This window comes from Lepisosteus platostomus, chromosome 11 (assembly GCF_059453375.1).
Source record: "Lepisosteus platostomus isolate fLepPlt1 chromosome 11, fLepPlt1.hap1, whole genome shotgun sequence".
Classification (NCBI taxonomy): Eukaryota; Metazoa; Chordata; class Actinopteri; order Semionotiformes; family Lepisosteidae; genus Lepisosteus; species Lepisosteus platostomus.
The window spans coordinates 39,543,594-39,570,153 of NC_142621.1; the positions used below are offsets into that span (position 1 = coordinate 39,543,594).

Consider the following 26,560-nt stretch of genomic DNA (forward strand, 5'->3'; position numbering starts at 1 on the left):
TCCAAATCTAAACCTTGACCTAGTTATTAGATGAGTATAAGCCGTGTGTATAGTGGGGTGGAGCTGAAAAGAGAACAGGAAACAATTGTTCTGTTTGTGGCTTCACTTGCAAACCTAGGAAGGGAGGAGGAGAGCGATTGGCAGGCAGGGATATGGGTGGGGATGATCAAACTCTAGCCCACAGTGGGATCAAAACATGGGTTTCCTGTTTATCTTACAGAGGGCAAATTCCACTATGTGAAAAGCCATCGGGGGGGATGAGGTGTTGTTAACACCACATTGTGGCACTTCATTGCTTAACAATACAGGGTACACATGGCAGCAGTTGATTGGCTTGATAGTCAGCACTACTGCCTCAAAGCTTCAGGGTCCAGGCATTGCTGTGGTGCTTGCCTGTGTGGAGCTTTTATGTTCTCTCAACGTTCACATGTGTTTATACCAAATCTCCCAGTTTCCTTCTGCCATCCAAAAACACACGTGTCATGTTTGAATAACTGCTTGGTATTGTTATCCTGGGGATTTCAGTGCCTTTCTCACTTAGAAGCACTATTCATTTTGTTAGAGTACTGAACTTACTTTACTTATTGTTACTGTACAGCATTTTGTCATTTATTTTTGGATACTGGGCATCAAGGTTGCACAGTGGTTAGTATTGCTGCCTCGTAGCTCTGGAGCCCTGGATTCAATTCTGGACTTAGGGTGCTAACTGTGTGGATGTATGTTACCCCTGTGTTCACATGGGTTTCCTAGAGGTGCCCCAGTTTACTCCCACAGTCCAAAGACATACTATTGGGTAAACTGACTTCTGGGAAAATTGTCTCTGGCGTCCCAAACAATGTGTATCTCGCCTTGTGCCCATTGCTTGTGTAACAAGACGTCAGTTAGACTTGCCAGGATAGACTCTGGCTCCCCTTCGGCTCTGAATTGGATGAAGCGGTTAGAAAATTGATAGATGTTTGTATACCTACAGTATGTGTTGCTTTAAATGTTTTTGCTTGCAATAATTTATTTTTCTTTCCTTCATTTTAATTATTTTCTCGTTAACTGTTTAGGGGCAGCATAGTGTAGGGAATAAGTCTTTGGGTTAATAAGTGGTGGGTTTGAGGTCCCTGCTGCAGACATTTCTGTTGTACTTTTGTACCTTATGGGAGTCACTTACTCTCTGTCTGCTTACAACCATGGAAACCATGGTAAAATCTAACTTAATGAGCTGTTGTGACTTAACTGTGAAACATACCTATCTACCTTTTTAATTGTGAAAGTTCTGCAAGTTGTAGATTTTTTGTTGTTGTTGATACTTTTATATTGTTGTTGGTCTCCTTTGGTAAAGACATGATTCCAATACAGTACGTTGTTGTTGTTGTTTTATTAAAAATAAAACCTCTGAATATGTACTTCAAATGTCGACAGTGACTCCACAATTGGTTTTACAAGACTTACTGCTCATTGTGTTTTTAACAATCGTTTACCAGTTTTACCTCTTTACACTTGCTACCCAAAATTCACATTAGTTTTAATCGCGTTAATCGCAAATTAACGCAATCAGATCGAAAATTAATTTCTGCACTCTGACACTATGAAACGTAAATCGTTATTTCCTGCAACGTTTTTTAATTTATGTAAACGTTATATCTCTTATGATGTCTGACTCGTTTGTTTTTTGCCTAAAATTTTACTTTTGTGTTTGGTTATGCAATTGATCTTTTAAAACCCTTTTAACAGCACACACACACACAAAACTGTATTCTTCTAAAAGGTTACCGTTACCGTTTGCTCAAGAATGTTTTGTTGATTTGATCTCATTTCTAGAGTTGACATTATGTGTAGTGTTAAAATTATTTTTCTGTTTTATGTCACTGAAGTATATTGCCGAAATTTGCAGTAAGAACTACAAAGCAAAACCATTATCTAAATTCAAAGCGGCCTCTTGCCCGATTTTTTTTTCACTCGGGGAGTCCAAAAAGTGAAAACGTCATGGTTTAAGGACAAACGTTGTTTAACGCTTCCGACTTCGATTTATGCATCTCAAAAAACAAATACAGCTTAATTCTTAACAGAGCAAAGCATTGGTTTCTTTGATGTGTAGAGAAAGATGTGTTGTGTAAAGAAATTGTTATTCTTTGAGATCAACCGTGTTGGCGTAGAACTGGTTAATCCAGTGCAAACCCAAGTACTGGTTAAAGTATGGAGAAGCCTTTTTTTTTCCTGAATGGGAACACACTACGTTCCCAACGCAGAGCGGTATCTAGCACCTTTTTCTTCTACGGTATCTATAGCACCTGGTAATCTCTTGTCATTAGGTGCTGATTGCTCAGTTAAACATGCCCCACCCCCATAGCCTTCTTCTGTGTTTACAAACAGTCCTTGCTCGCATAGGTCACTGGCCAGACGCCACTGATGATGTCACCGAAAAAAAAGCACATGTCTGCATGCCACATGAATCCCCTTGAAAAGTCGCAGCCCAAAGGCTTCGTGAAGAACGAATTTTTAGCCTTTGCATCCTTTATTAGGGGGGGGGGGGTCAAGTGATATGGCCATGGTCGCTCAACTGTCTGGGATCTTTCTGTCGCTGGTTTTGAAGTATTTTAAACTTAGGCTTTGCTCACCGTGACCTCCATAATAAACCGAGCCTCATGGTGTATTCTGGGTACTTAGGTTTGTAAACCTTGCGCCGCTGCAGACATTTGTGCTGCATTCAAAATCGGGTATGGATTCTGTTAGGGACGGGGTGCTTGTTCCAAATACAGTAAGCTCAGACTGAAATGTGAGATGCGGTTCAAAAACCTTCAACTAAACATGCGCGACATATCGTGTTTCATAAACCATAGCGTAACACGTTACTCCTTTTATTGCTTTGTCTACAATCGGACAATTTTGATAAACGAAGATGTTCACGTGTTATTCTTTACTGCGTTACAATCCAGTAAGCCGTTTCTGGGTACAGTCAGAAATCCAAAAGATGTCGATTATTATTGTTTCTTCACATTATTATACAATTAGTGGTAGGCGTGAATAGTACTGTAATGTGCGATGCATGTTTCAGCATTACTTTGTATATATGATGAGAAGTTATTTGATTAGAATACAGATCATTGATAAACTGACAAGAGTATAGAGATCATGCACTATGAAGTACAAAACCCGACGGCTTCCTTTCTCTGTTTGTGATTTTAGGTTCCAAGCGCATTCCATTCTAGGAAGGACGTTTATAAATTGTTATAAGGGTGTGTCAGATACAATATTTTAGTATTCTCCAACCATATCCAGAACGCTTAAAGACGGAATCCTCTCCATCTTACCACACGCCGCTCTCCTTCTTTTTCAAACCACCTTTCATTTGCGTGCTAGTTCACAATGCAACCAAACATGCAAGCTTTACCAACCGGCCATAACTCCATTTCCATTGGTGGTCTCCCTATAACTCCACGTCCTTCCTCGTTCTTCATTGCCTAGGACGATTGTCAGTCATCTAGCGCCCGCCTCCTTCGTGCTGTTTGGTTGGTCCTTTCTCCTTCCCTTTCTCTCTGTGTCGCGGCGGTGGGTCGGAGCCGCTGTCCCTGGTCTGGCACGTTCCCTACTAAAATTTACTAGATTTAAATTGGATTCCCCTGCTAGAAATTACTCAGTTCGCAACCCATTCGAGACCCAAAATCAGACGTATCCCCCCCACTCTCTCCACAAAAACGTTTGGTGTATTAGACCCCACAAATTCAGTAAAATGGCGGTGGTGAGCGGGGTGTCCGGGCCGGCGGTAGCCCGGCTTGAGGGCCGTGAGTTCGAGTACCTGATGAAGAAGCGCTCGGTGACCATCGGGCGGAATTCGTCGCAGGGCTCCGTGGACGTGAGCATGGGCCATTCGAGCTTCATCTCCCGCCGACACTTGGAAATCTTCACCGCCGGCGAAGACGGGACCGGCGGGGGAGATTTCTACCTGCGCTGCCTCGGCAAAAACGGGGTGTTCGTGGACGGGGTGTTCCAGAGACGGGGGGCTCCTCCGCTACAGCTACCAAGAGTGTAAGTAGATGTTTATTGGTGTCATTGTTGCTGTTCTCCCCATTGCACGTGTTAATGGTATGCAGAAGGAAACAATACAGCAGATTGAAAAACGTGTGTGTGTCCCAGCAGTTTCAAGCACGAGTGGGGAGGGGGGAGTCGTGCATTATCTAGTAAATATTTTGGTTCGTTTCTGTTATTCTTTGTAGCTATTCGCTTTATTTCTGCCACAGAAATTAGAATGCATTGTTCCCGGAGATCAGGTTTACTAATACTGTGTAGAAATCGGTGTTTCATGCGTGAAGAAACCGAAATTAAAACATTTCCTCGTTTGTTTATACAGATTTCTGACACCGTGATAAGGTTCCAGTTAATGCTCGCTGAATGGTATACATGCGATATCCCGTGTTGTGGAATTGAGCATGATAAGGATCCTTCAATGTATAACTTACATTGTCCTAGAGAAATAAAAGGACGGTTCAGGTATTGCATTATCAATGTTTGGGTTTGCAATTACAGTTAACTATTGAAACTTGAGCACGTCATAATGCTAATTTAACTGGAAGTGTTTTTAAATACTTGAATTGAATACAGATGGTAGCTTCCAATAAGATTTTTACAACTAAAACCTCATCTCAGTTTAAGATTCAGCTGGTTTTCTCTTTGAAACATATGCGCTGGATAAACGTGCTCTAGGTCAGTCGCTCGCTTTTGCACGTCGCTGTTTGAGTTAAGTGTATTATCTGGCCTACATACGTTCTTAACGCTGTGGCAAAATTGGCTGTTGGCATTTTAATTACCGTGACGAATTAGATTCGCAGTGTTCAATAGCATGCATGGAACAATTAGGAAAAAAGATGTTTTCACCATACTCTAGCCTATTGTGAGAATTGTGGACGTTTTAGGATTGTACAGTTGTAATTCTGGTTTCTAAGACTAGAAAACATCTGGTTGTTAATCACATTTGCCTGGTGTTCTTAACGTCTGAAACTGGCCACTGAGGACTAATAAAAGTAGAACCATGCCTTTTAAAATGGTTTTGAGTGGCACCTTTTTGTGTCACGTAATAAACTCGTACCTTTGGTGAATGCAGCGTGGTTGTGTTTTTACTTTACATATCAATTGATTTAAAAGAATCAGCTCTTAGTCATGTGTTTGAAATGCATTTGAACACCTTTGAAATTGTGCTTTATTAAAGAGCCCACTTAAGGCTAGCTTCCGGAGACGTTCTGTTAAAAACCTCCCTTCCAGTTCTATTTTACGTCTTGTACGTATTTACTCTGTTTTAAGTTACAGCTATATAAAAATGTCTGACATATTTGGTTTCCTCATTGTGTGAGTGAATACAGCCACCGGAAGGAAATCCTGCTTACAAGTGCAGGAATCTGAATCATTCATAAAACATTTATTTACGGTGTTAAAAGCAACTGATTATAGCTTCCTTTTGCTTTGGTTTATGTAGCAGCTTGCAGAGTGAGCAATACTAGTTTTCACAGGATTCCAGCCAACGGTTAATTGTTGACTGAAGAGGAAATCTGGAACCATTTCTTTTGTTTTGGAGTAGTTAAGGTTTTTGATATTCAGCAACTAAAATGTCTGAAAAATGATGTTAAGAGTTCAGTGATATTTTTTTCACTATGCTTTTTGAGATTGTTGGGGTTTGTGAGCTATAACTGAAATGGAAAATATACAGTACACCGAGAACAGTCTGCCACAGCTGAAGAGAAGGTGAGTTTGTGCAGAGTAAAAATGTTTATATTGCTAAGGAGATGTAAGAGTCTTCTTTCAAACAAGTATTGATTTGGAGTAGGTTCATGATTTGAGTCTTTGGCTGTGATATGTTGTGCCAGTAAAGTATATGTTTTGGTTTTGCCATTTTGTATTGGTTTGACTGCCTTGTGTTGCTTAATAGAACTGTATGTAGTTATCAAAGCACACAAGTATGGAAGCATTCATGTTGTTTTAAACTGGGAAAGATAGTTTGAAATTCCCTGGCTATGCTACATGAAGAACAGATAATTCACATTTTGGTCAGTTATTAAGTCATTAAAATGTGTTTTTGTCTTGGTAAAAGAGTCTTTATAGTACACCTTTTCTTCTGCTCACCACTCATGGTGATATATTTGAATCCTTCTTGTTTTAAGAAAGTTCTGTTGACCCAAGATTTAACAGTTTTATGTGTTTTTCTTAAAAATAAGCATTCATACATATTGTAACATTTTCACTTCTGTTTCAATGTAAAGGTGCTATATTTTTAAGAACAAGAGCCTACCACTTTTGAATAATTAAATATCAATGGAACTGCAGAGTGAGACACCTCTCACTTAAAATAAATGGTGATATCCTACAAAAAGATTTTGAGAACTTCATTGATGCCTTCTCCTTTGTAACAGAAGTATTGATGGGGTGGGGAGGGTGGTGACATCAGTGGTTGTGTATTTGACTAAAATGATTCACATACTTTTGAGAGTTGCTTCAAAAACATCTCATTATAGAATTTTCCTAAAATTAAAATTGTATGGAACGATACTGGATCTAATATTCCCTTTGTCGTAAATACACATTGCTGGTAGGTATTATTATTGGTTTTTAAGTTTTTTGAAATATATTTCCTTTGTGATGGTTTATGATACCAAGGCTGTATATACTGACATTGTATGGAAAGATACCTTGTGTAGCCTTTTCAGGTGTTGGCTGGCATCTTTTCTTTAAGTTGATGCAGTCTTTTTCTTTTTGCCTTTTCTCCAAAGCTTTTCAGTTCTGTCCTTTTTTCACAAAGTGAGTCATTTTGATAAACACTCTTACACATTGCTTGAGTCAGTTTCACCGATGTAATAGACTAAACAACACACTATTCATTTTTTAGCTTCAAAACACATGTACAAATTGATTCTGATTGATTTCCCAGCCTCCAGGGTCATCATGTATTTGGAAAATGGAGCCTACATGGAGCTATAGTTTTAGTCACTGTTGCCATGTCAAAAAGGATAGTGTCTTTTTACTAATTATTGAAAGTGTATGTTTAAAGAATAATTCATTTAATATCTTTCCAGATGTACATAAAAGAAAGTGAATAGCTGACAAAGACCCTTCACCAGTGTATTGTTGAGTACAGAATTGGCAATTTCTGAATTTTGGTAATAGAGTGATTGTTTTGGTAGTTAATAATAGTAATGCCTTCTGACTTACTCCATAAGATTGTTTCCAAATGTCCATTGGCACTGTACCTTCAGAGCTGAATGATCCAGAAAGTTAAAGAGTGGCTCATATGTAATAAAATACAAAACTGTCGTCATTAGTGCTGCTTATTTGTATCATCGGAAATAGTTCCAAAATGATTTGTATAATGAAAAACATTTGTAGACTGCTGCACAAGCAGTTGGTAAAGAGTGCATTTATTTTGTATCATCCAGATAGACACTTAAGTGTATTTTGCAGAGGACAAATATATAGCAGATAGTCTATTCTCAGTGGGGTTTTAATCAGTATATGAGTGACATTGAAGGCAATGATAAACAGCCCATGTGTCTGTTTATCTGTATATCTTTGGTGGTATTTAAATAGAACTACTAAACCATATTGGTTTAACTGTACATTTAGCCTCTGCCTACAATGTTTAGTAAACCATGGTCTTAAAAGACTCCTGAACAGTCATGCCAAGCACAGGCCCTGCAACTCTGCAGGGACAAGGTATAGAAAAGTAAAAATGATGTGTGATATAAAATTTCATTGTTTCCAAGAACCAGGGGCAAACTGGTCATATTTACTTTGTCTAAATTCGAAAAGGCTAGGTAAGAGCTGTCTGGCATTTTTTCAAGAAATCTATAACCACTGATTTCTTTTTGTTATACCTACCCGCATTGGAATAACCAGAGTCGATATATCCCACCACACCCTGAAGTCTGGATTAACTCTGAGTGACAGTTGGGGCAACACCATTGGTTATTCCAGTTGGTTGTTCCTCTTTGGTGTATTTCACACCTTGACTTGCAGTTACTTGCAAGTGACTTGCAACCCAACAAACTCATGCATGGGACAATGAGAAAGTATAGGCTTAGTCCTCCAAGTTACCCACCTTTGAGTCACTAGTGTTTTAACCTGTCACATGTACCGGCTGCAGGGACCGCTGTGTTACTGAAAGCCAGTGGAGAGCTAGTCAATTAATCTTGTGGTGCCCTTGGCAGCGTTCAGCCAGTTTTGCACTAGCTGCTTGGGGGAATCCCCATCACCGCCAGCTTGTCACATGTTCCAGGCTTGAACCCATGATTCTAGAGCTCATCTTGCACTCGGATGAGAATCTGTTCTGGTATAACTCTTTAGTTTGGTTGTAAAGACAAAATGTCAACTCTGGGCTTGGAGTGAGGTGTGTGGGAGCACATTCTTGCATGCTGTGCAGATAGTGTCTTCTCTCTTGCCGGCATATTTAATTACCAAAGACACATCAGAAATAAAAGTTGGGAGTCTCTTGGTCTAGCATTTCTCCAGGTAGAATTTTGTGAAGCTTTGTATGAATACTTTATCTAACAGACGATTCATCTGTCCAGTATGGGTATATTGTCTTTTTTTACACCAAACCTATGTCCCGACAAATTGGTTTCGTTTCTAGAAGCAGAATGTATTTCAGAAATGTGTTCAGGTGGGACACTCGTCTTTTGGGGCATGAAAAATCACTAAGACTTTGGGTGGAATGAGTAATTGTAAACGAACTGTGAAGTTTCATATCACAAAGCAAAAACCACAGGCTAAACCTGAACCTCCATTTTTTGTTGTTTTTAAACAAGTTCCTTTTTGTACAATTAACGGCCAACTTTCAGTATTAAATTCAATTAAAATAGGTATTAGAGCTGTTTGAATTCACGTCATGTGTGAATTAAAGACTGAGAGATGAAGAGAATTAAGAAAATGTGCATCATAAACTGTAACATACTAAGTGTTTAAATGCAGTTTGACTTAACTTGCTAGATGGAGGTCCAACCAGAATCCTTAGAGTTACATTTTTAGAATTCTGTAGCAGTGGTAAAGTGTTTGAATACATTTGTGTAAAAAGTAATAGTAGCTAAAACAAACTATATTTGCTGGTATTGAAACCGATATTTATCCAACTATGCCAGAATAGAGTGCATTGTTTTTCACGAGTAGCAAAAGGCCTTGCAGATTGATTTAAACTGCAGTTTATTATGTTTTACTTTATTGCTCAAGTTTTGGAGTAGATTTCAAAGAGTACTGTTTGACATTTCAAAACCTGCTAAGGTAAAATTTCTTTTCTCTCAAATCTGGATAAGATTGGCATGAGTTAAAATTTCATTTATGCTGTTGCCTCATGGTAGAAGAAACAATAAGGTGGCTGTAATTTGAAGAAAAAAGGAGTTTATACGACACAGCAGAAAATCTAGTTTAGATTTGTTCACTTCTGACATACTGTTTCACCCTTCTTCAAAAATGGTATGATTCCAACCACTGTTTTAATACATGCAAGTCTGTTTCTGCATATATTTATGATGGTTATATTGATCTTTATAGTCATAGTGGAGATAATTTTGTGGTAACGTTTTTCTAAGTAATAACATTTGCAAAGCAATCCTGTGGAGTAGTTGTTAAAAATATTACCACATATTTCCTTTTCACATTAGCCACTTTGCAAAGACCGTGACATTGGGGACATTTCTAAAAAGGAGTAGCTCCCATGCAATGGAACTGTTTAAATGTCAACCCTAAGTACATATTCTCTCAATTTTGAAAGAAAAGATAGAATTTATTATATGCAGAATTCATCATGGACATCATTCTCTATGAGCTATATCAGCGCAGGTCAACAAGTTAGGTATTTATAGCCATGACAGTTTGATTGTTGCTTATTTGAAATCATGATTTTGTGACGTTATCCTGAAACAAAAATCCTGCTCCACTGGAGAACAACCTTTGGAGATGGGAATCTCTTTAAAAAAATACTCTTTTCACAAAAATTAAGCCTTAGGTTGTCATTGAGGTCCTGGCCAAGGATGGTGATAAAACTGGCGTGCCGAGCGTGAGGACCCTGAAGCAGACCCGAGGTCAGGATGCCCTGCTGAGGTCATCACTGAGGACCATCATATCGAGGCAAATGAGAGAGCAGCGAGATGGCATTTCCCATGGAGCATTTCAGTTGTCATCCATGGGTGTTGAAGGGTGTCTTGAAACCCTAGTGCTCAAAGTTGGCTGTAATTAAAATAAGCTGTCAGTTCCTTGAAGTCTTCAGTGAGTATCCAGCCAATCTTTTGCCAGTGCAGAACAGGTGAAGATACACAAATAGACTGCCGGGATCCTGAGACCAAACAAATCCATGCAGTGGAAGCATCACACAAGATGTCTTCTCAATGTCACACGGTTCATTTTCTGGGGTTCACAGGAATTCTTGATCGCAGGGTTAAGACAGCAGTTAATTATTGAAGCGACTGATCTTTTTTGTGCTGAAAAAAGTAGGGAATAGTAGTTGCAGTCTACTGGGGTTTTGAATGCACTAAATGCTGAATCCAGAAAGCAAGGAAAATTAGGTTTATTCAGCTGCGCCTTAGATTGAAACAAAACAAAAGTTTTATTTTAAACTAGAACATTGAGGCATTTTTATGTCTGCTTCTCTTACATACCTAGCGTGGCACCTGTAGCAAGGAAGGCTGGACTCTTCCCCCTTAACAGCACCTTGTTGCTTAGCAGCTGCAAGCATGCCAAATTAATAATACATTTTTGCAAACTCTTAAACTCTCTCCGTCCTCGAAAATACCAAATTTCAAGGGAGAACTCTTAAATGCAGCTGAGAACATTTAAACATTGTACTACTTTGATTGGTTTTGCTCCATTTTACTGTGTTGAGGGCTGCAGTTTGAGTTCCAGTAGAAGCAGCTGCCAGGCCACTTGGAGAAAATGGGTGGATTGAGACACAGCTGTGTTGTTGCAGAGGGAACATGTGGCAGCTCTGATGGTCTGACTTTCCTAAGTTTTTAACTGTTTATTACTGTTTCTTCATGCTGCGCATCCCTGGGGGGAGATTAACGTGTTAATGTTTTTATACCAAAAGTAATGTATTTGAAGAGTTGAAAGATAAATATTTTTAAATTTCCTTTTTACAGATCTAAAGGTATTTGTTTTCCTGTTTCTGTGTAAACTAGTTTTACTAGTGCTTGTATTGTGGAGGAGGTAAGCACTTTGTAACCACCCCACAGCTTCAAATGCCGTGTAGTAGTTCACCTATTTTGATTGTAAGATCACACTTATTAGTTTGTATTCGTAGATCTACTGCTACTGTACATGTTAACATGTTGTAATATGGTACTGTGAAAAGATAATGAAGTTTTTAGAGTGGAAAGGCAATAGCTAAAAGATAAAACAGTGGGCTGATGGGCTCAGAAAGATGATGCCATACTGACACATTATTAGTGAGTTTCTGCTTCTGCTATATTTTAAATACTTTGGAATTATAGAGGTGGTTTTTATGTGGGTCAAGTATTAATAGACTTTAATTTGTTTTACTCTAAAAGAACTACGTATTGTTTTGTCTAGTTATCATGCATTTCATCCATTTTGCAGATGGTAAACTAGTAACTCTCTCCACTGGATTATAATGGTAAACGGATAACTTGTCTTACTGGAATATTGTGCCAGGTTGTTGAAAGAGTTGAGGCAGATCAGAGAGACGCAAAAGCAGGTAATGCTGGCCCAAGGTGTGTGGCTGCTTGATGAGAGTGCTTCTGCGCACAATTCCCTTGTTTCTCACAGTGTCATTTGTTAATGTGACACCAACAACTTAATCACTCATCATGGAGTCCAAACTGCTTTTGAATTTTTTGAAGTCTGAATGCTTACGTCTATGGTATGAGGCCTGGCTGTAGGCCAGATGTGAAGTCTTCTGCATTGCTGCCCTAAAAAGTTTGAAGAAGTGGGCCAAGTGCATTTAAGTCGTTAGGGATTATAGTGAAAATAATGTAGAAGCAATATGGACTAAATCCACCTTTGTGCCTTTATCTGTCTACTTCTGTGTTCTGCAAGACATAATGGGCAGATGACTACCAGTGTCAGAAATATAATAGTTAATTTTGATTTTAAAAAAAGCTTGTTTCACATTCTTGAATGTAAAACAAGTTTAAATAAAATAATATCTTGAAAAAACACTTAGAATATTTGGCAGCAGAGTAGTTTCAATATACTAATGTGAGGTGTATATATTAGTTGTATAATTTTTCTCTTCACATACTATAAAATCCTGTCTTGTAAACTATACAGCCTAGGCTCTAGGGCTGTCTGACAAATACTAAGGTTGTTAGCACACCCACCAGGGTTGGCTAGTGTGAACCTTGTTTACCAACGATTCAATTCACCTGTGTAATAGCCAGCTTTGTTTGCTATACCCTAGCACAGTCTTGCTTGTTAATGCTGAAATATTGTTAGATTGTGTTCTATAAACAGTGATTGGTTTATAGAAAAATAGCCCTGAAATGTATGAACATTACAAAGTGTAGTGAAATACTGCTATTTCTTGGCTCTTATTTCCTGTGGCAAGAGTAAGGGTGTATTATATTTCAGTGTTCAGTATTTAATAAAAATGCATGTGCAAGCAACCTGCAATTATTCCTGTGTTCTCAGATTCTACAGAGAGAAAAACATGCTTTTCGAGGCACAATTGCAACTCTTTCTTGTTTGCGGACTGCCTAGCTCTTAACACCGATGAAGTGATTTTGTCCTGATCCCCAATTTAGACCCACTGCATCATGCTCTTCTCACATTCCTTTTGCTCCAGTATTACAGTGCTTATACAGTATTACATGTAATTTTAGATTTCTATTACTAGATAAGTCCTGCCTGTTGAAAGTGTGTTTGCGAAGAGAAACCACAGCTGATTAGGTGTCTACTGTATTATTAGTAGTAAATGACTTCTTCATTTTTAGTACAGACCAAAAACCGAATTGTACTGTAATGACACGATGAGGGTGTATTCAGGTATATTTTTTCCATAAATTCTACTCAATGCATTCCAGAATCAATCTGTTTTCAAAGCTGAAGCTGTATTTGTGAATACCTGGAAAATTGCTAAAGGACATCTTGCATAATATCCAGGCAAATAGAGGTAAGACCTATCTACATTTATTGTTATACTCATGTTTTCATAGTTATTTTGTAAAACCACTTGGTATGTGACATCCCTAGATTGCAAAATACAGATGTTTAGGGTACTGTCTTAGAAGGAGTACACCCTTATGTTTCATTTGAGTCTAAACCAAGCTAGACTTGTAGTGAATTTGCAGTTTTTACACAGTGAAAGGGGCTTTTCTTCAATATAAAGTCTTAATAAATCTGGGAATAACTGTTCTTGAACTACAGCTGTTTCACATGAGGCCAGTCTTAACTGGAGGAGTGCTTACAGAAAGTTGTGCATAATAAATTGTTTGTGTTAGAGCCCCTAGGATATTTTCTCTTACCCTGAAATGGGCCTAAAATGAAATTGCACCATTGAAAACAAATTTCAGATGAAGGAGTTTTTTCTTCAGTTTCTTACATTTTAAAATGGTGTGGAGTTGCTTGGTTGTTAATTAAGATGGAGGTCTTAAAGTTCTAATATTGAAATAGACTGGCATTAAAAGGTTTACTTTTTTGTTTACAGGGTTGTTTTAGTGTATCGCTAAGAAACACTCTACTGGCATCTTAAACAGTTGAGCCTGAACTGAAACAAAAGCTGGAGAGCGGGAAGCACTCCGATTCTGCTGGAGCTTGTTCTTTGTACTCCTAGTCGGGGGAGCCTCAGATTCCACTCCCATCACATGAGCAGCTTTCATGAATTACTGTCTGGTTTACACCAGCAGCCCTTTGCACTACTTCTCATTGATTGCTGCTTTCCAGGGTTTTTGTTTCTTCTTCTTACACAACATTCTCTTCCTGCACTGCCAAGCATTTTGGTTTTCTGCTTTCACCAGCTAAATAAATTATGCCAATACTCCTTTTTGTTGTTGTTGTTGTTGTTGTTGTTGTTGTTCTTGTTGTTGTTGTTGTTGCTTAATGGACATTTACTGTTTTTGAAAATTTGGTGCGTTTTGGTCATTTTGTGATTGGAAACTTGTCATTCAATACCACCATCAGCAGAGGCGGAGATATAATATTTTGAATAATGTGATATAATTCAAAATAGAAACATTCTGATTTTGAAAAGATGTTGCCTTAAATGTTCAGGTTTGTACTTTTTTATTAAATTTCTGATTTTGTTTATTTACTTTTACCAAAAACAGAATTTGATTATACATGCCACTTCCACAGAAATATTAAGTGTATATCAAATTAAGCTTGAATTAGTCTCCAAATAATAGGGTAGGAATAACTGTGTGGAGCTATACATTGTTGTAGATGGTGAAAGCAGTGAAAATGTTTTTGCAATTGTGAATCATACAAAAGGTTTATAGCAGGGAGTAAGGGATTAAATAAACTGGAAAATATCATGTCAGTTTATCATCAAAATTTACAAGGTCAGTTTCAAAAGTCAGTTTATAAGGTCAATTTAAAACAGTCTAGAAGTCTAGACATTTTCTCTGGGCTGTTTTACATAACCTGGTTTATGTAGTTTTAACAGGATTTACTTGATAAAATTATGTCCTAGTTTCAGGAGATTTTTTTTCAGTTTTAATTCTGTGTTGATTATTTAAATGATAACACAGTTGCTTTTTGTAGATGGATACAGAAAAGCTGAGCAACAGAAATACCTGACTCCATGTTACTACACTGCAGTGCAAAAAAGTTTTGACTCAATTTTAATTGGACATGGAAGTAGCCGCTGATTTGGAAGAATTCGCACAGCTATATTGTTATGAAATTCCATTAGAAAGATTTAGAGATGATGAATTCTGTGCTTATCAAAGAAATTAAGAGCCAGCAGGGATTGTATACTCCAGTGATCCGTTACATAGCATTCAAACCACAGTGAGGCAATTTCATTGCTCTTTAGTGTGGAGGTATTTAAAGATGATGACTGGGTAAAATTCCTTTATTTCAGTTCTGGGGAGGAAAGTTAAATTCTCAGTTGTAGAGAAATAACTTTTCAGTGTATTTTAATATTAGATCTTGAGGCTGTGCTATTTCTGATTTATGGGTTAATGAGGCGTTTATCCTTGCATTGGTCTGTTCTACACCTGGTAGTGGTGAGGAAACAGGATTGTTAAAGTACTGTGGCTAGCCTTTGTCACACAGTGAATACTTTCACTGCCAAGAATGCAACTCCTGTCCTGAATGCTTAGCATTCTTTTGCTAAAAAGGTTTTGTGCTTGTGTTGTGATGTGTTTTGAATGAAATGTACTGGTTCAAATAGGTCAGTTAAAATCTAAGCAAATGGGTATAGTCTGGGTGGTTCTTTGAGGATTATAGTGAGTTTTTAATCTTCCAGACAAGATGTAGAAGGAGCTGTAGCTAATTGTTAGCAGTTGTTAGTAGTTCTGCTTATACAGTAGTATAAAATGTATTAAAATAACTTAATTAATGTTTTTGAAAACAGAACACCGTTTTTTGGCAAAATAAACCTACCTTTAGTAGATGTTATTTAAATAAATAGTTTGCATATACTATAGACATTTAAATGTATACTAACTATACTAACTGAATGGCGTGAAAGCCAAACTATCTGACAGACATTATATAGATCCTTAGGTGGTTAATCGGGTAAAAGCCCTGGTATATTTATCTGAAGGAATCACATCTAAAAATTAGTTGAAAGTTAGAATTTATTCATTTTAGTGAAACTAAAACTACTAATTAAACAACCATTATGCACTCTGCCCAGAGTCCCCACATTGTTTAACTTGTAAGTTATTTACATCTAAACATCTTTAGAATAGGAGTTTATAAACCATGAACTGAGGGCCTTATAGGCTTATGCATCCTGATGCCTGATTCAAATCCAAATCACTTTGCATTTTTCCCACAGGGTCTAAGTTATTTTCATGTATTTAAGTACTATATATAAATGAAGTGTAACATTTCTAAATTATTCCAACTTATATTCTTCACTTGAATGTTATGTTCAGAAGGGCAAGATAATACTTATCTTTTTGCATTTTCCTTCTGGAGCAGGAGTTCTAAACCGCTGCTCCTGTATGTTGATAGGTGGCAGTGTCTATCTTTCTGGTGATATGTTAAAACTGTGGTCCTGACTACTTAGTCATTAAAGATTGCTTGGCACTGTTCATAAATGATGGGAGTGTTAATTCCAGTGTGGTACACTTACATTTCCTTTTTAAAACAACCCGTGAATCAGTTTCTCACCTCTCTAATCTAATCCACTATATAGTGGGGCTGCTGGTGCTTATTGGCTGGTGGGTGTCACACCAGGGGGTGCTGCGCTGTGTTGGGGAATGAAGTGGGACCTCTCTTGTATCTTCGGATCCTCTGGCACTCTTACCACTTTCCTTGTATAAGCCACAGGCTCAATGTCTAATCCTTAGTTATTAATTTAGGCTTGTTTTGAAAAGGAACACATTCTTGACAGAGTATAGGTCAACAAACTTAAGGAAACAAAGTACAACATAATCTTTTGAATAATATTTAGTCATTGGTGAGAAAACAGTAACTGAGTGTGCTTTAAAGTTCTTAGGGTTAATTTTACATTTGGTAAAATGACTTGTGCCTTTATTTCCGAGCAGTGGGTTTTAATCTGCAATTTATAATTATAGTTTTGCAGTATAATCTATCACTAGAAATTAATTTGTTTTTTTTTTAAACCGTTTGTGATTTTAGAGCTGCATCCTCTCACTGTAGTTGCTAATTTCTTTAATGTTTAAACTAACACCTTTCCTTTAAGCTGCAGCACATGCACAGCTGCTTTTCTTTTAAATGCACAAGGCTGATTTGTCGGTCCAGTGTCAGTGACACTGGCTCTCAGCGTGTGTCATGTAAATATTGCAGAAGGTTCAGTCCGTGTATTTTGTGGCACACTGCCCGAGGGGGAAGCAAGTCAACACAATAAGAGCTTTGATCACCAGACTCAGTGACAGAGGGGTTGGTCTGTACTCTGGTGTTTCTGTGGCAGTGCCAGTAATGGCACACACCCGTCCAGTTTGTACATTCTAGCTCCTCTTTTACTTCTTCCATATGCTTTTCTCCTGTATGCATTAGAGGTAGAATATTAATGCTAAGATAACACCTACTCGACCCACTGGCACCATTTCATAATACACGCAACAGAGAACACAAGCTGGTTTGGGTACATCCAGATAGAGCCAGAAACGAGAACGTTAAGATATAGAAATGAATCTGTTCAGCGGCCTTAAACAGGGGTTTCTGAAGGTTATGTACACCCTAGGAGAATGATGTGTGATGTAGTAAACCTTATAAGGAAGCATATTTGTCAAAAAATTTACACATTTGTAAAATAGTGTTCTATACTGATGTTTTGATTTTCTTTCTTTTTAGATGCACCTTTAGGTTTCCCAGCACAAATATCAAGATCACATTTACAGCACTGTCCAGTGACAAGAAGGAGAAGCGAGAGGCTCCAGAGTCACCAGTAAAGCCAGTCCAGCCTCAGATCTCACCCTTAACAATAAACATTCCAGACAACATAGCGCATCTAATGAGCCCACTTCCTTCCCCTACAGGAACTATCAGGTATGTTTCTATTACTCAGGAGTCATCATGTATGCTATTCATTTTAGTCTGCTCCTGACTGGGATTCTGCTGAATGACATGCAGCAGTATGTTCTTGACCATTCACAAAATGTATTCTTCCATCTTGTTGTAGAGTGTGTGTGTGGGGGGGGATAGCATCATCTCTACAATTCAATCCTTAAACCACAAAATGAAGATTGGGCATAGAGATTGATTCGTAAAGCATTTTTTAACATCTGGTCTTTTTCTGATGTTAAACTTGAATGCGGCGCATTCTGTGCGTTCGTGTATCATATGTTATCCAGTGTGTTTATGGTAAGTTTTGGGGAGGAAAAACTCATTTCACTAAGATTATGCCAACAGAAAGATTTATTGCATTTTTGTTTGTATGTTTAATACTTAGACTGATGGTCTCGATTTGATCTATGTATTTCCATCAGATGCACTGAAAATGTTTATATGCATTATACTAATTTGTATTGCTTCAGAATGATTGCCTGAAAAGGTCAACATCACAGCACTTGAAACAGCTGAGTTAAATAGGCCTACATTGTTGATAAATTTTAGGAATGGTAATTACAAATCATGTGTGTTGCTGTAAAGTCTAAATGTTTACTTCATTTTGCCTGGTCTTGTTCTGAAATGAATTACCTAGCTGTCGTATTTTTTCCATTCTGGCAATGCACTTTGCCAAAAGCTGATGATGTTAACGCAAGACAATTAATGCAAGATAGATTTTAAAAGCTTACAATAATTCATTCACTTGTGCTGAGTTTTATTAAAACAAAATGTCTGGAATATGTTTCACAGTTGTTTTTTAAATACTTTCAGAGTTTGATTATGTCCTCATTTTGCAAATCCACTAAGAATTAATTTTCTTTTTTCCATCCTTTCACTCCAAATTAATTTTCTACATTTTGAAATTTTTTTATTTCAATCAAAAATATGTTCAATTTAATGTACTTTACAATGTTTGCTGAATATATCTGAATACAATTCAGCTGCTGATGGTAGAAATATTCACACAGGTCTTACTGATCTTTGCTATAGTTTAAAAATCACTGGGCTCCTGTTTTGCAGTGCTGCCAACTCCTGCCCATCAAGTCCACGAGGGGCAGGGTCTTCGGGGTATAGGGTGAGCCGTGTTATCGCATCTGATCTGCAGCTTATAGGGGACAACTCGCAGTCAGAGAATGACAAGGAGGCATCAGGAGGAGATAGTCCCAAGGTAACTGTTCTGAAAATTTGGATAGTCATGCAAATGTAGGAATATGTGTCCCAGTTTTTAAGATCCCTATTTGTACGTTATTGTTTCAGTGACTTGAGATCTACACTGTATTTTCTAGGATACAAGGGGTAGAGGTCTGTATTGTGCTTTCTTAAAACATTTGCAACAAACCAGTGCAGAATAAGTTTTTTGCCTGAATCTGTATAGAAAACTTTGTATGTAAGAACAAGATTCAAGCAAATGTGTAAATGTTGATTTTAGAAAACATGTCTTTGGGAGGTGGGAGAAAACTTGAACAAAGCTGTACTTACAGGAGACATTCAAGTTGCTCCCCAGTCAGAATTGAACTTGTGTTTTGAGAGTTAAGATAGTATTGGTGACCACCATTCCATTGTGCTGCTTGCGATTAGACTGAAAACTGAAAAACGGCAATGGATGAGTGCATTAATTTGATCATACACCATTTTAATACAATGTTTTTTTTTTACATGCAGGATGACTCCAAGCCACCGTATTCTTATGCACAGTTAATAGTACAAGCTATTACAATGGCCCCTGACAAGCAGCTCACACTAAATGGAATATACACACATATCACAAAAAACTACCCTTACTACAGGACAGCAGACAAGGGCTGGCAGGTAACAACTTCTGTTTCTAATTATCCTTAAGATTTGTTTTGTATCAAGGCATGGTGAGAAAGCATTCTGATTGAGTAATCAAGTTTTATTTTCTCTGGAGGAATACCGATTGTTTTTCTTTAGCCTTTTCTTAAATGAAGAGTGTTTGGCATGTTTTAAACAAGTAAAACCACAACATTCTTTTTATTCAAACCATGCAGGCACATAGAACCAATATCCTTAGACCATATGTTTATACCACTTATATTTATATACTGGGGGGACAAGAGATTGGAGTTTTAAATACTCCTACTAGCCCTTCTGTTGAGATGGATTTGATTATTTAAATGGTTGTAATGTTAAGCAAATCGAGCGATAGCAATAGAAGGGCAATTTCGTAACAATTTGTATGGCTTGATTTTGAAGTTGTATTGAAAATTTGCATTTCACTAATGTTGTAATAGGTGACACTTGATTAATCATTTATGAAACCTAAACAAGACCTTGGTGCTGTTTATACTAACACTCATCTTCTGTTTTAGAACTCAATTCGTCACAATCTTTCTCTGAACCGCTACTTTATTAAAGTGCCCAGATCACAGGAAGAGCCGGGCAAAGGTTCTTTTTGGAGGATAGATCCTGCGTCAGAGAGCAAACTCATAGAACAAGCATTTAGGAAACGAAGGCCAAGGGGTGTTCCTTGCTTTCGAACTCCTTTAGGACCGCTGTCATCTAGGTAATCGCACTTTTCATAGTGTATTGACTATTTTCACCAACATTGCTAGAATTTAACTTTCTTGATCCTTAAGAATGGCTTATGTAGTTTACAGATACTATGTAAGTGGGGAAAAACATATTGGAAAAACTGCAGTGTATACTATTGTCCGTCTACAACAGTGATAAACAATTGGTCAGAAGCTAATTTGTGTTACATTGCAGTTGCCTTTACAGGCATATTATATTATCATTAGGTGGAGTCTTATAATTCCTGCTTGTGATCATGATAACATTTTGATTTTGGGACTACAGACAAATCAGAACCAAACCAAAAAATCAGGTAGAACCGAAATCTTGGTTTTTAATTTTTTAGAGTTGTGTATTTTTAGATGTCCCACTTAAGTGCTGTCCATTGCTTTCTTTTCTTCCCTCACAGAAGTGCCCCAGCCTCTCCAAACCACTCTGGGGTGTTATCAGCTCACTCCAGCGGAGTGCAGACCCCGGAGAGCCTGTCCAGGGAAGGCTCCCCTGTCCCAATGGAGCAAGAGCCCCCATCCGCTCCTGCCCCAGCTACTGCAGTCCAGCCCAAACTAGCAGTAATACAGGAAGCTCGCTTTGCCCAGAGTGCACCTGGTAAGAGAGATGCGGGCCCCTCACAGCTGAAGTATTGCTTTATTGATTGGCAATGTGCAATTCCTTGGTTTCCACCAAAACAAATTTCCCAGCGGTTGAAAATTATACTATTGTTGTATTAATCTAAATGTGTAATACAAATGCCTAAAACATCATGAAGCAATACAGTTTTTATCTAATTTCATTAAATGTTTTGTTACTTCAGTTATAACAGAGCAAATTTTTTATATAGTAATTCTCACAGAAAGAAAGCTGGGTTGAGGTAGTCAGTCATGGGCAGCAGACATATTTTCCAGAATCATAAGAGGTTTTACATCAGTAATTTCATCTGTTTCCTAGGACTGAACTATAAACAAAAGTTTACCACCAGACTGAGCTAATTTAATTTAATTTCTGTTACAGGGTCACCTCTTAATAGTCAACCAGTTTTAATTACAGTCCAACGACAGTTACCACAGACCATTAAACCTGTCACTTATACAGTTGCCACTCCTGTGACGACATCCACATCCCAGCAGCCTGTTATGCAGACTGTTCATGTTGTCCACCAGATCCCAGCCGTATCGGTTACTAGTGTGGCTGGACTAACACCAGCTAATACATATACAGTGGCCGGCCAAGCAGTGGTCACTCAGGCAGCACTAGTTAATCAGTCAAAAGCAGAACCACAGGAGAATGGAGAACACAAAGAATTAAAAGGTAAGGATGGCAAGCATTTTCTCTTATTGTGAGGTGTAAAAATTGGTATTGGACATCCAAATGTAGTAATGGCAAAAATGTCTTACAACTCTTTGTGTAATTTTATATTGTGCTAAATGTAGGGATTTGTCTTCTCTTTACATTTTAAGCACAGTAAAGCATTGTCAGTTGTTTTGACTTAGTGTTGTAGAAATGTGTAAAAAGTGCTAGGTGTCATTTTGAAGCTGATATCCAAGTGTCATTTAAGAAATGCTGGATTATATCCTTGGGCTAGTTTGCTACAAGTGATTTAAACTATGTAGTCCAAAAGTAGTCCTCTTGTTTGTAACCTTTAATTTCTTATTTAAAATAGATTCTTTGGAATGTATAAAATTGAGCTTTCATTTTAAATTGTACAAAAATCTTATACTTGTAGTGCTTTATTTCACTGTTGTGTTTGTCGTGTTTTTTATTGTACTTGGCTAATTGTTCCTCATTTTTCTTTTGCAGTGAAAGTAGAACCTGTTCCTGCTATTACCCATGCTGCTATTGGAGCTGCTAGTCGTATTATTCAAACGTCTCAGGCTACCCCTTTACAGACAGTTACTATTGTGCAACAGGCTCCTCTTGGACAGCACCAGCTACCAATAAAGACCATAACACAGAATGGCACTCATGTAGTCCCCATCACCACTGCTATACAAGGACAAGTGAATACAGGTAAGGTAATGCTTTGTAAATCTTCTGGTGTGCTCAAATACTGTATGCTTTTAAACCTTTAATGCAGTTTTTATTTTTGCAGGCTTAATATTAAAATGTTCTTATTAGGGAGTTTTTAATTCCAGCACTAAATCATTAAAAACAGAGTGAGGCATTTATTTGTTTGAGATTTTATTATAGTGGAATATTGCCCATCAGATGTGAAATGTTTTTGATGGCATACCAGATATTTGTTGTACCACAACACATTAAAAGTGAATAAGAGAAGGGTAACTACATTTCTAGATGTTCCCAGAATTCACAGCAAACCAGAGGAAGACCTTCCTGCTGACAATGTTTTGTTTTTCCCACAGTTGCCAGCCCACTACATATGTTAGCAACCCATGCTTCTGCATCAGCCTCTCTTCCAACGAAACGGCAGAATGGAGACCAGGCAGAGCAACCGGAACTTAAACGTATCAAAACGGATGAGGGAGAGAGCATAGTCATTGCAGTAAATGTGGACACTCCTGCTGTGAGTGAACAAGGCAGCCAGAAATAAAAACCTTTCAGTCACTGCCCTTTTTTTATCGACTCGAAGGTGCCAAAAGGAGAAGATCAACTTAAACCATCTTTGAACTTTGGAATGTGTTACCACCCTATGGGTTTAAATATAATAATAATAATAAAAAAAAGAAAAATAGTAAAAGAAAAAAAAAACATAGGTACCCTGTGAAAAGACTGTTATCAGGCAGCACTGGAAGAGCACAGGAAGCCTTAAAAAACTAACTTAGGAGTAAGAATCAAACTGAATGAAAAACGAGGCCCAGGTCAAGAGGCTGTATTGTACCTCCTGCTCAACTACCTCAGTGCACACTGGGAAATGGAGAGGTGTGGAGGACTGCAGCTAAATAAATGACACGTCTGATCTCTTAAACTTTCAAAATGGACTGAGCACATACCAGTGTAACGGCAGCATGACAAGCGCTTAGTGTAAACCAGATTTTAAAACAATAGTGTATTCTGCAAAGGGAACAAATGCGTGGAGCCATTTCCTATATCTCGGCAGCTAGCCTTTCATATTGACCTACCTAATGCAGTTGTTAGTAGATATGCAGTATTTTGTTGTTCATATGTGGAAAATTAGGATATTTTTTGGGTGTATTTTCATTTCTGTAGGCAAAAAGAAACAACGGGGTCACTGACATTTCAAATCACTCCATCTGTACTTTGGAATCACAAGCTGTTTTTTGTATGTGGAATTTTTATGTTCAGTGAAAATGAATGTAGTTTCCTTTTTTAAACTATCAATGGAGTGGTTTACTTTTGTCTGTTCTGTCGGATCCAAATGAAGCTTACTTTATTACACCTACAGATTTTCATATTTTAACAGATAACCGAAAATATATAAAATTATTCCATGTGTAGTGATCAAATGCTTTATCAAGCTTGCATGTAACTGATTAAAAAATGTAACTGAGCCGTTAACTGAAAATGAACTGAAAAAAGAACTGCTATGAATTTGACCAGAGCTGCACTTGATTAACCTGTTCCTAATTTTATTTTTTTCTTTTCTTTTTCCCTCTTAATCCTCTGCTGTTTATTTTGTGTTGGAGCTGGCAGTCCCTTGCTTGATCATTTTATTCTGTTCAGGCTACAGAAAAGTTTCTCTTCAGATTGTGTATGTTCCAAGCAAAAAAAATGATAGATGTTTGTTCTGCTTCAGTGGGTAAATGCTTTTTTTTATAAATTAATTTAAAAACCTTCCGTGAAGTTGAACTATTCTCCGTCTTTTCATGCACCACCAAAAGACAAATTACAAAGGTATCCAAATCATCTGACGAACTATAGAACCTAATGATGAACTTTTACTTTGTGATCCTGGTTTTTAGTTTCCATTAAGCTTAATGGCCACAACAAATGCACAAGCCTGAGAAATCCAGGATGTCTGGTTATAGTTACTGATGGTTTACACAACATATATGCATTGATATTCCATAACCTACTATATCTACTATATTGAAATAGTATTTCAGTTTTGAATAGGATAGTAATTTGAGTTTACTGAAAACCCACTTGCTTAGAGTCCAGGTTGAACTATGTGGCCTAGGCATCATTGATTGAAGTTGCTACCTTACTGTGAGCGCGATTTCCCAAGCAGCAGTGCAGGCTTGGCAGAGCATTGAGTACTGGGCACTCATGGCTTTCTTTGCAACAGTGGCGGCTTCTGCAGCTTACAGTGGTGACAGTACACTGTCATATACTGAATTTTCAGTCATGGTGTTTGTACTCCAATAATGTGCACACAAACTTGAGTATGATATGTTGAGTATGATATGTTTTGGATCTGACCCCCTGTTCCACACAGTTCTGGGAGGCGCCACAGAAGTGAAAAGACTTAAGAAGCTACATGACAAGTGATGTAAGTGCTTTTCTGCTTAATCTGTGATGCTGGAAGGTTATACAGTTACCTGTGAAAAATGTTACAGATGTGCAGTAGAGTGAAAATCCTGCATTGAAGCATCCTTGACTAGTTTTTAAAGCATGTTTAATACTATTCTCAACCTTCAACATGTGCTATTAGTCTTCCTGTACTCTGCTCATTTTTGCATATTTGAGTGAGGTACTGATACATAGGTTTTTCAGTATGTCATGTACTACTAATTTAGTCAGCCTCCAGCTCCATCAAGGCATCACACTTCCTTCCTTTACTGTGGTCTCTTGCCCTTCACATTATCTTTCCCTGCTTTGATAAGTTAAGTGTATTTTTCAATAAAAGTGTTCAGTGCTGAAATTTACAGTACAAAATAGTACATTAAATGAAACAGTTATGTTTAGCTCTGGAACTAGTTGTATTTTAATCCAAAGAAACTTTAGTAGCTTTGTATTAAGCTGTATCTGTATTATAGTCTTAACTATGATCATTTTTCAGTGCTTTAATGAATCTCTTTAATTTTGTGTCACAAGGGGGAAGGTTTCTTGTCCCTGAAAATAGGAAATAGCTATGTACTCTATAGGTGGGTTTTATGAGTTGAGAGAAGTATGGCTTTTCAAATTTCACCTTTTGATGAATGAAATTTTTATCATCTCGTATAGATCTTTGATCCACAAGGGCAAAAACTAAACTCTAAACTGCTCAACCTTTTATTTTCCTGCACTAGTCAGCCTTTTCTGTAAATGGGGTACCTATCTAGGTTAGTATTCTCCCTTGGTCCTCTTTTAGGAACACTCTTTTTAGAAGTACTAGGAAATTATAATAAAGGAACATTCACAGGAATTTTTTTAAGATCTCATTTTATGACCAGGTTTATGCACATTCATCTCAGTCATGCATATAGTGCACTGACCTCATGTCATTCTAGCATCAGTTTCCTAAGGCAGAAAAAGTTTTCTATAAAACATGGGTCTTGCAGTACTGGCAGAGCTGGGGGAAAGTTTTGGTTTACCCTGAAAGCCAATAATTCGATTAGATTTCTAAAAGCTGTGCTGGAAAAGCTTCAGGAGAGGCTTATAGGTTTGGGTGTCTGTATTAGGGTTGTCAGTCTCATGGAGCAGTGACTGTGTTGTATAGACACCCGTTAGACTAAAATCTTAAGAATTTGTGTCTGACCTTTAGAAAAATTCTTAGTGGTGCAGTTAAGACAATGAATAAACTTGATTGGGTCATAAGAATAGAGGCAGAAGTCAAGCCAATAAACTGTGGTCTTACAGGTCTGGGTTAGCTAGACAATTGAAGAAAGGTACAGTACATACTATAATTCTGGGAGTACAAGTAGTTGGTTGAGCTTGGATTCCTCTTTCTCTCTGATAACCTCAGCATAGTTCTGGCACTAGTACTGACAATTCTAATTCTGTGATGTACTTGGAGAACTAATTTGGTCACAGAACATTTTTGAAGTAAGTGAAGGTTCATCACTGGTGACACAATCCCAGGGCAATGTTTCAGTTCTCAGCTGTCCACTTCATGTCAATCCTCTGATCCCAGTTGGCTGCCAGTATCTATGCATTCACCCCTTTTCTAACCTCTTTATCCAATCCAGGGTCTCTCAGCAAGCAACAGGTACAAGGCAAAGTACACCCTGGACGGGATGCCAGCCTATCTCAGGGTACACACAAGTCACACACTCTCGCACCAGAGTCAATTTTCCCAGGAGCCAGTTAACCTACCAGTATGTTCAGGACCATGGGAGGTAACCAGAACAGCTAGAGGAAATCCATGCATAAGAGAAGACCATACAATCTCATGTAGCTAGCAGGAAACTGAACCCAGGGTCCCTGTGATGAGGCAGCAGGGCTAATCACCGAGCCACTGTGCTTCCCCGGTGACAGTATCTTAGTTGACAAATGTCACTATGTCCAAGGATTCAATCTTTCCATTTTCACC

At 37.9% G+C, this 26,560-nt stretch overlaps 1 protein-coding gene across 1 annotated transcript; it reads left to right on the top strand.

The window, feature by feature from the left end:
- Window positions 1-3,502: 3,502 nt before the first annotated feature.
- LOC148652647 (forkhead box protein K2-like) lies at window positions 3,503-23,943 on the top strand. The gene is made up of 9 exons (XM_088599627.1): window positions 3,503-4,014; window positions 17,407-17,601; window positions 18,682-18,829; window positions 19,324-19,470; window positions 19,992-20,185; window positions 20,603-20,799; window positions 21,202-21,498; window positions 21,988-22,197; window positions 22,551-23,943. Exons 1-9 carry the CDS (start codon window positions 3,719-3,721, stop codon window positions 22,736-22,738), a joined length of 1,872 nt encoding a protein of 623 aa, XP_088455753.1. The 5' UTR covers window positions 3,503-3,718; the 3' UTR covers window positions 22,739-23,943.
- Window positions 23,944-26,560: the final 2,617 nt, after the last annotated feature.

Coding starts and splice junctions, on each gene's coding strand:
- LOC148652647 (XM_088599627.1), top strand. CDS start 3,719: ATGGCGGTGGTGAGCGGGGTGTCCGGGCCGGCGGTAGCCCGGCTTGAG. Junction 21,499..21,987: donor AGAACACAAAGAATTAAAAG/GTAAGGATGGCA, acceptor TTTCTTTTGCAG/TGAAAGTAGAACCTGTTCCT. Junction 22,198..22,550: donor ACAAGGACAAGTGAATACAG/GTAAGGTAATGC, acceptor TTTTTCCCACAG/TTGCCAGCCCACTACATATG.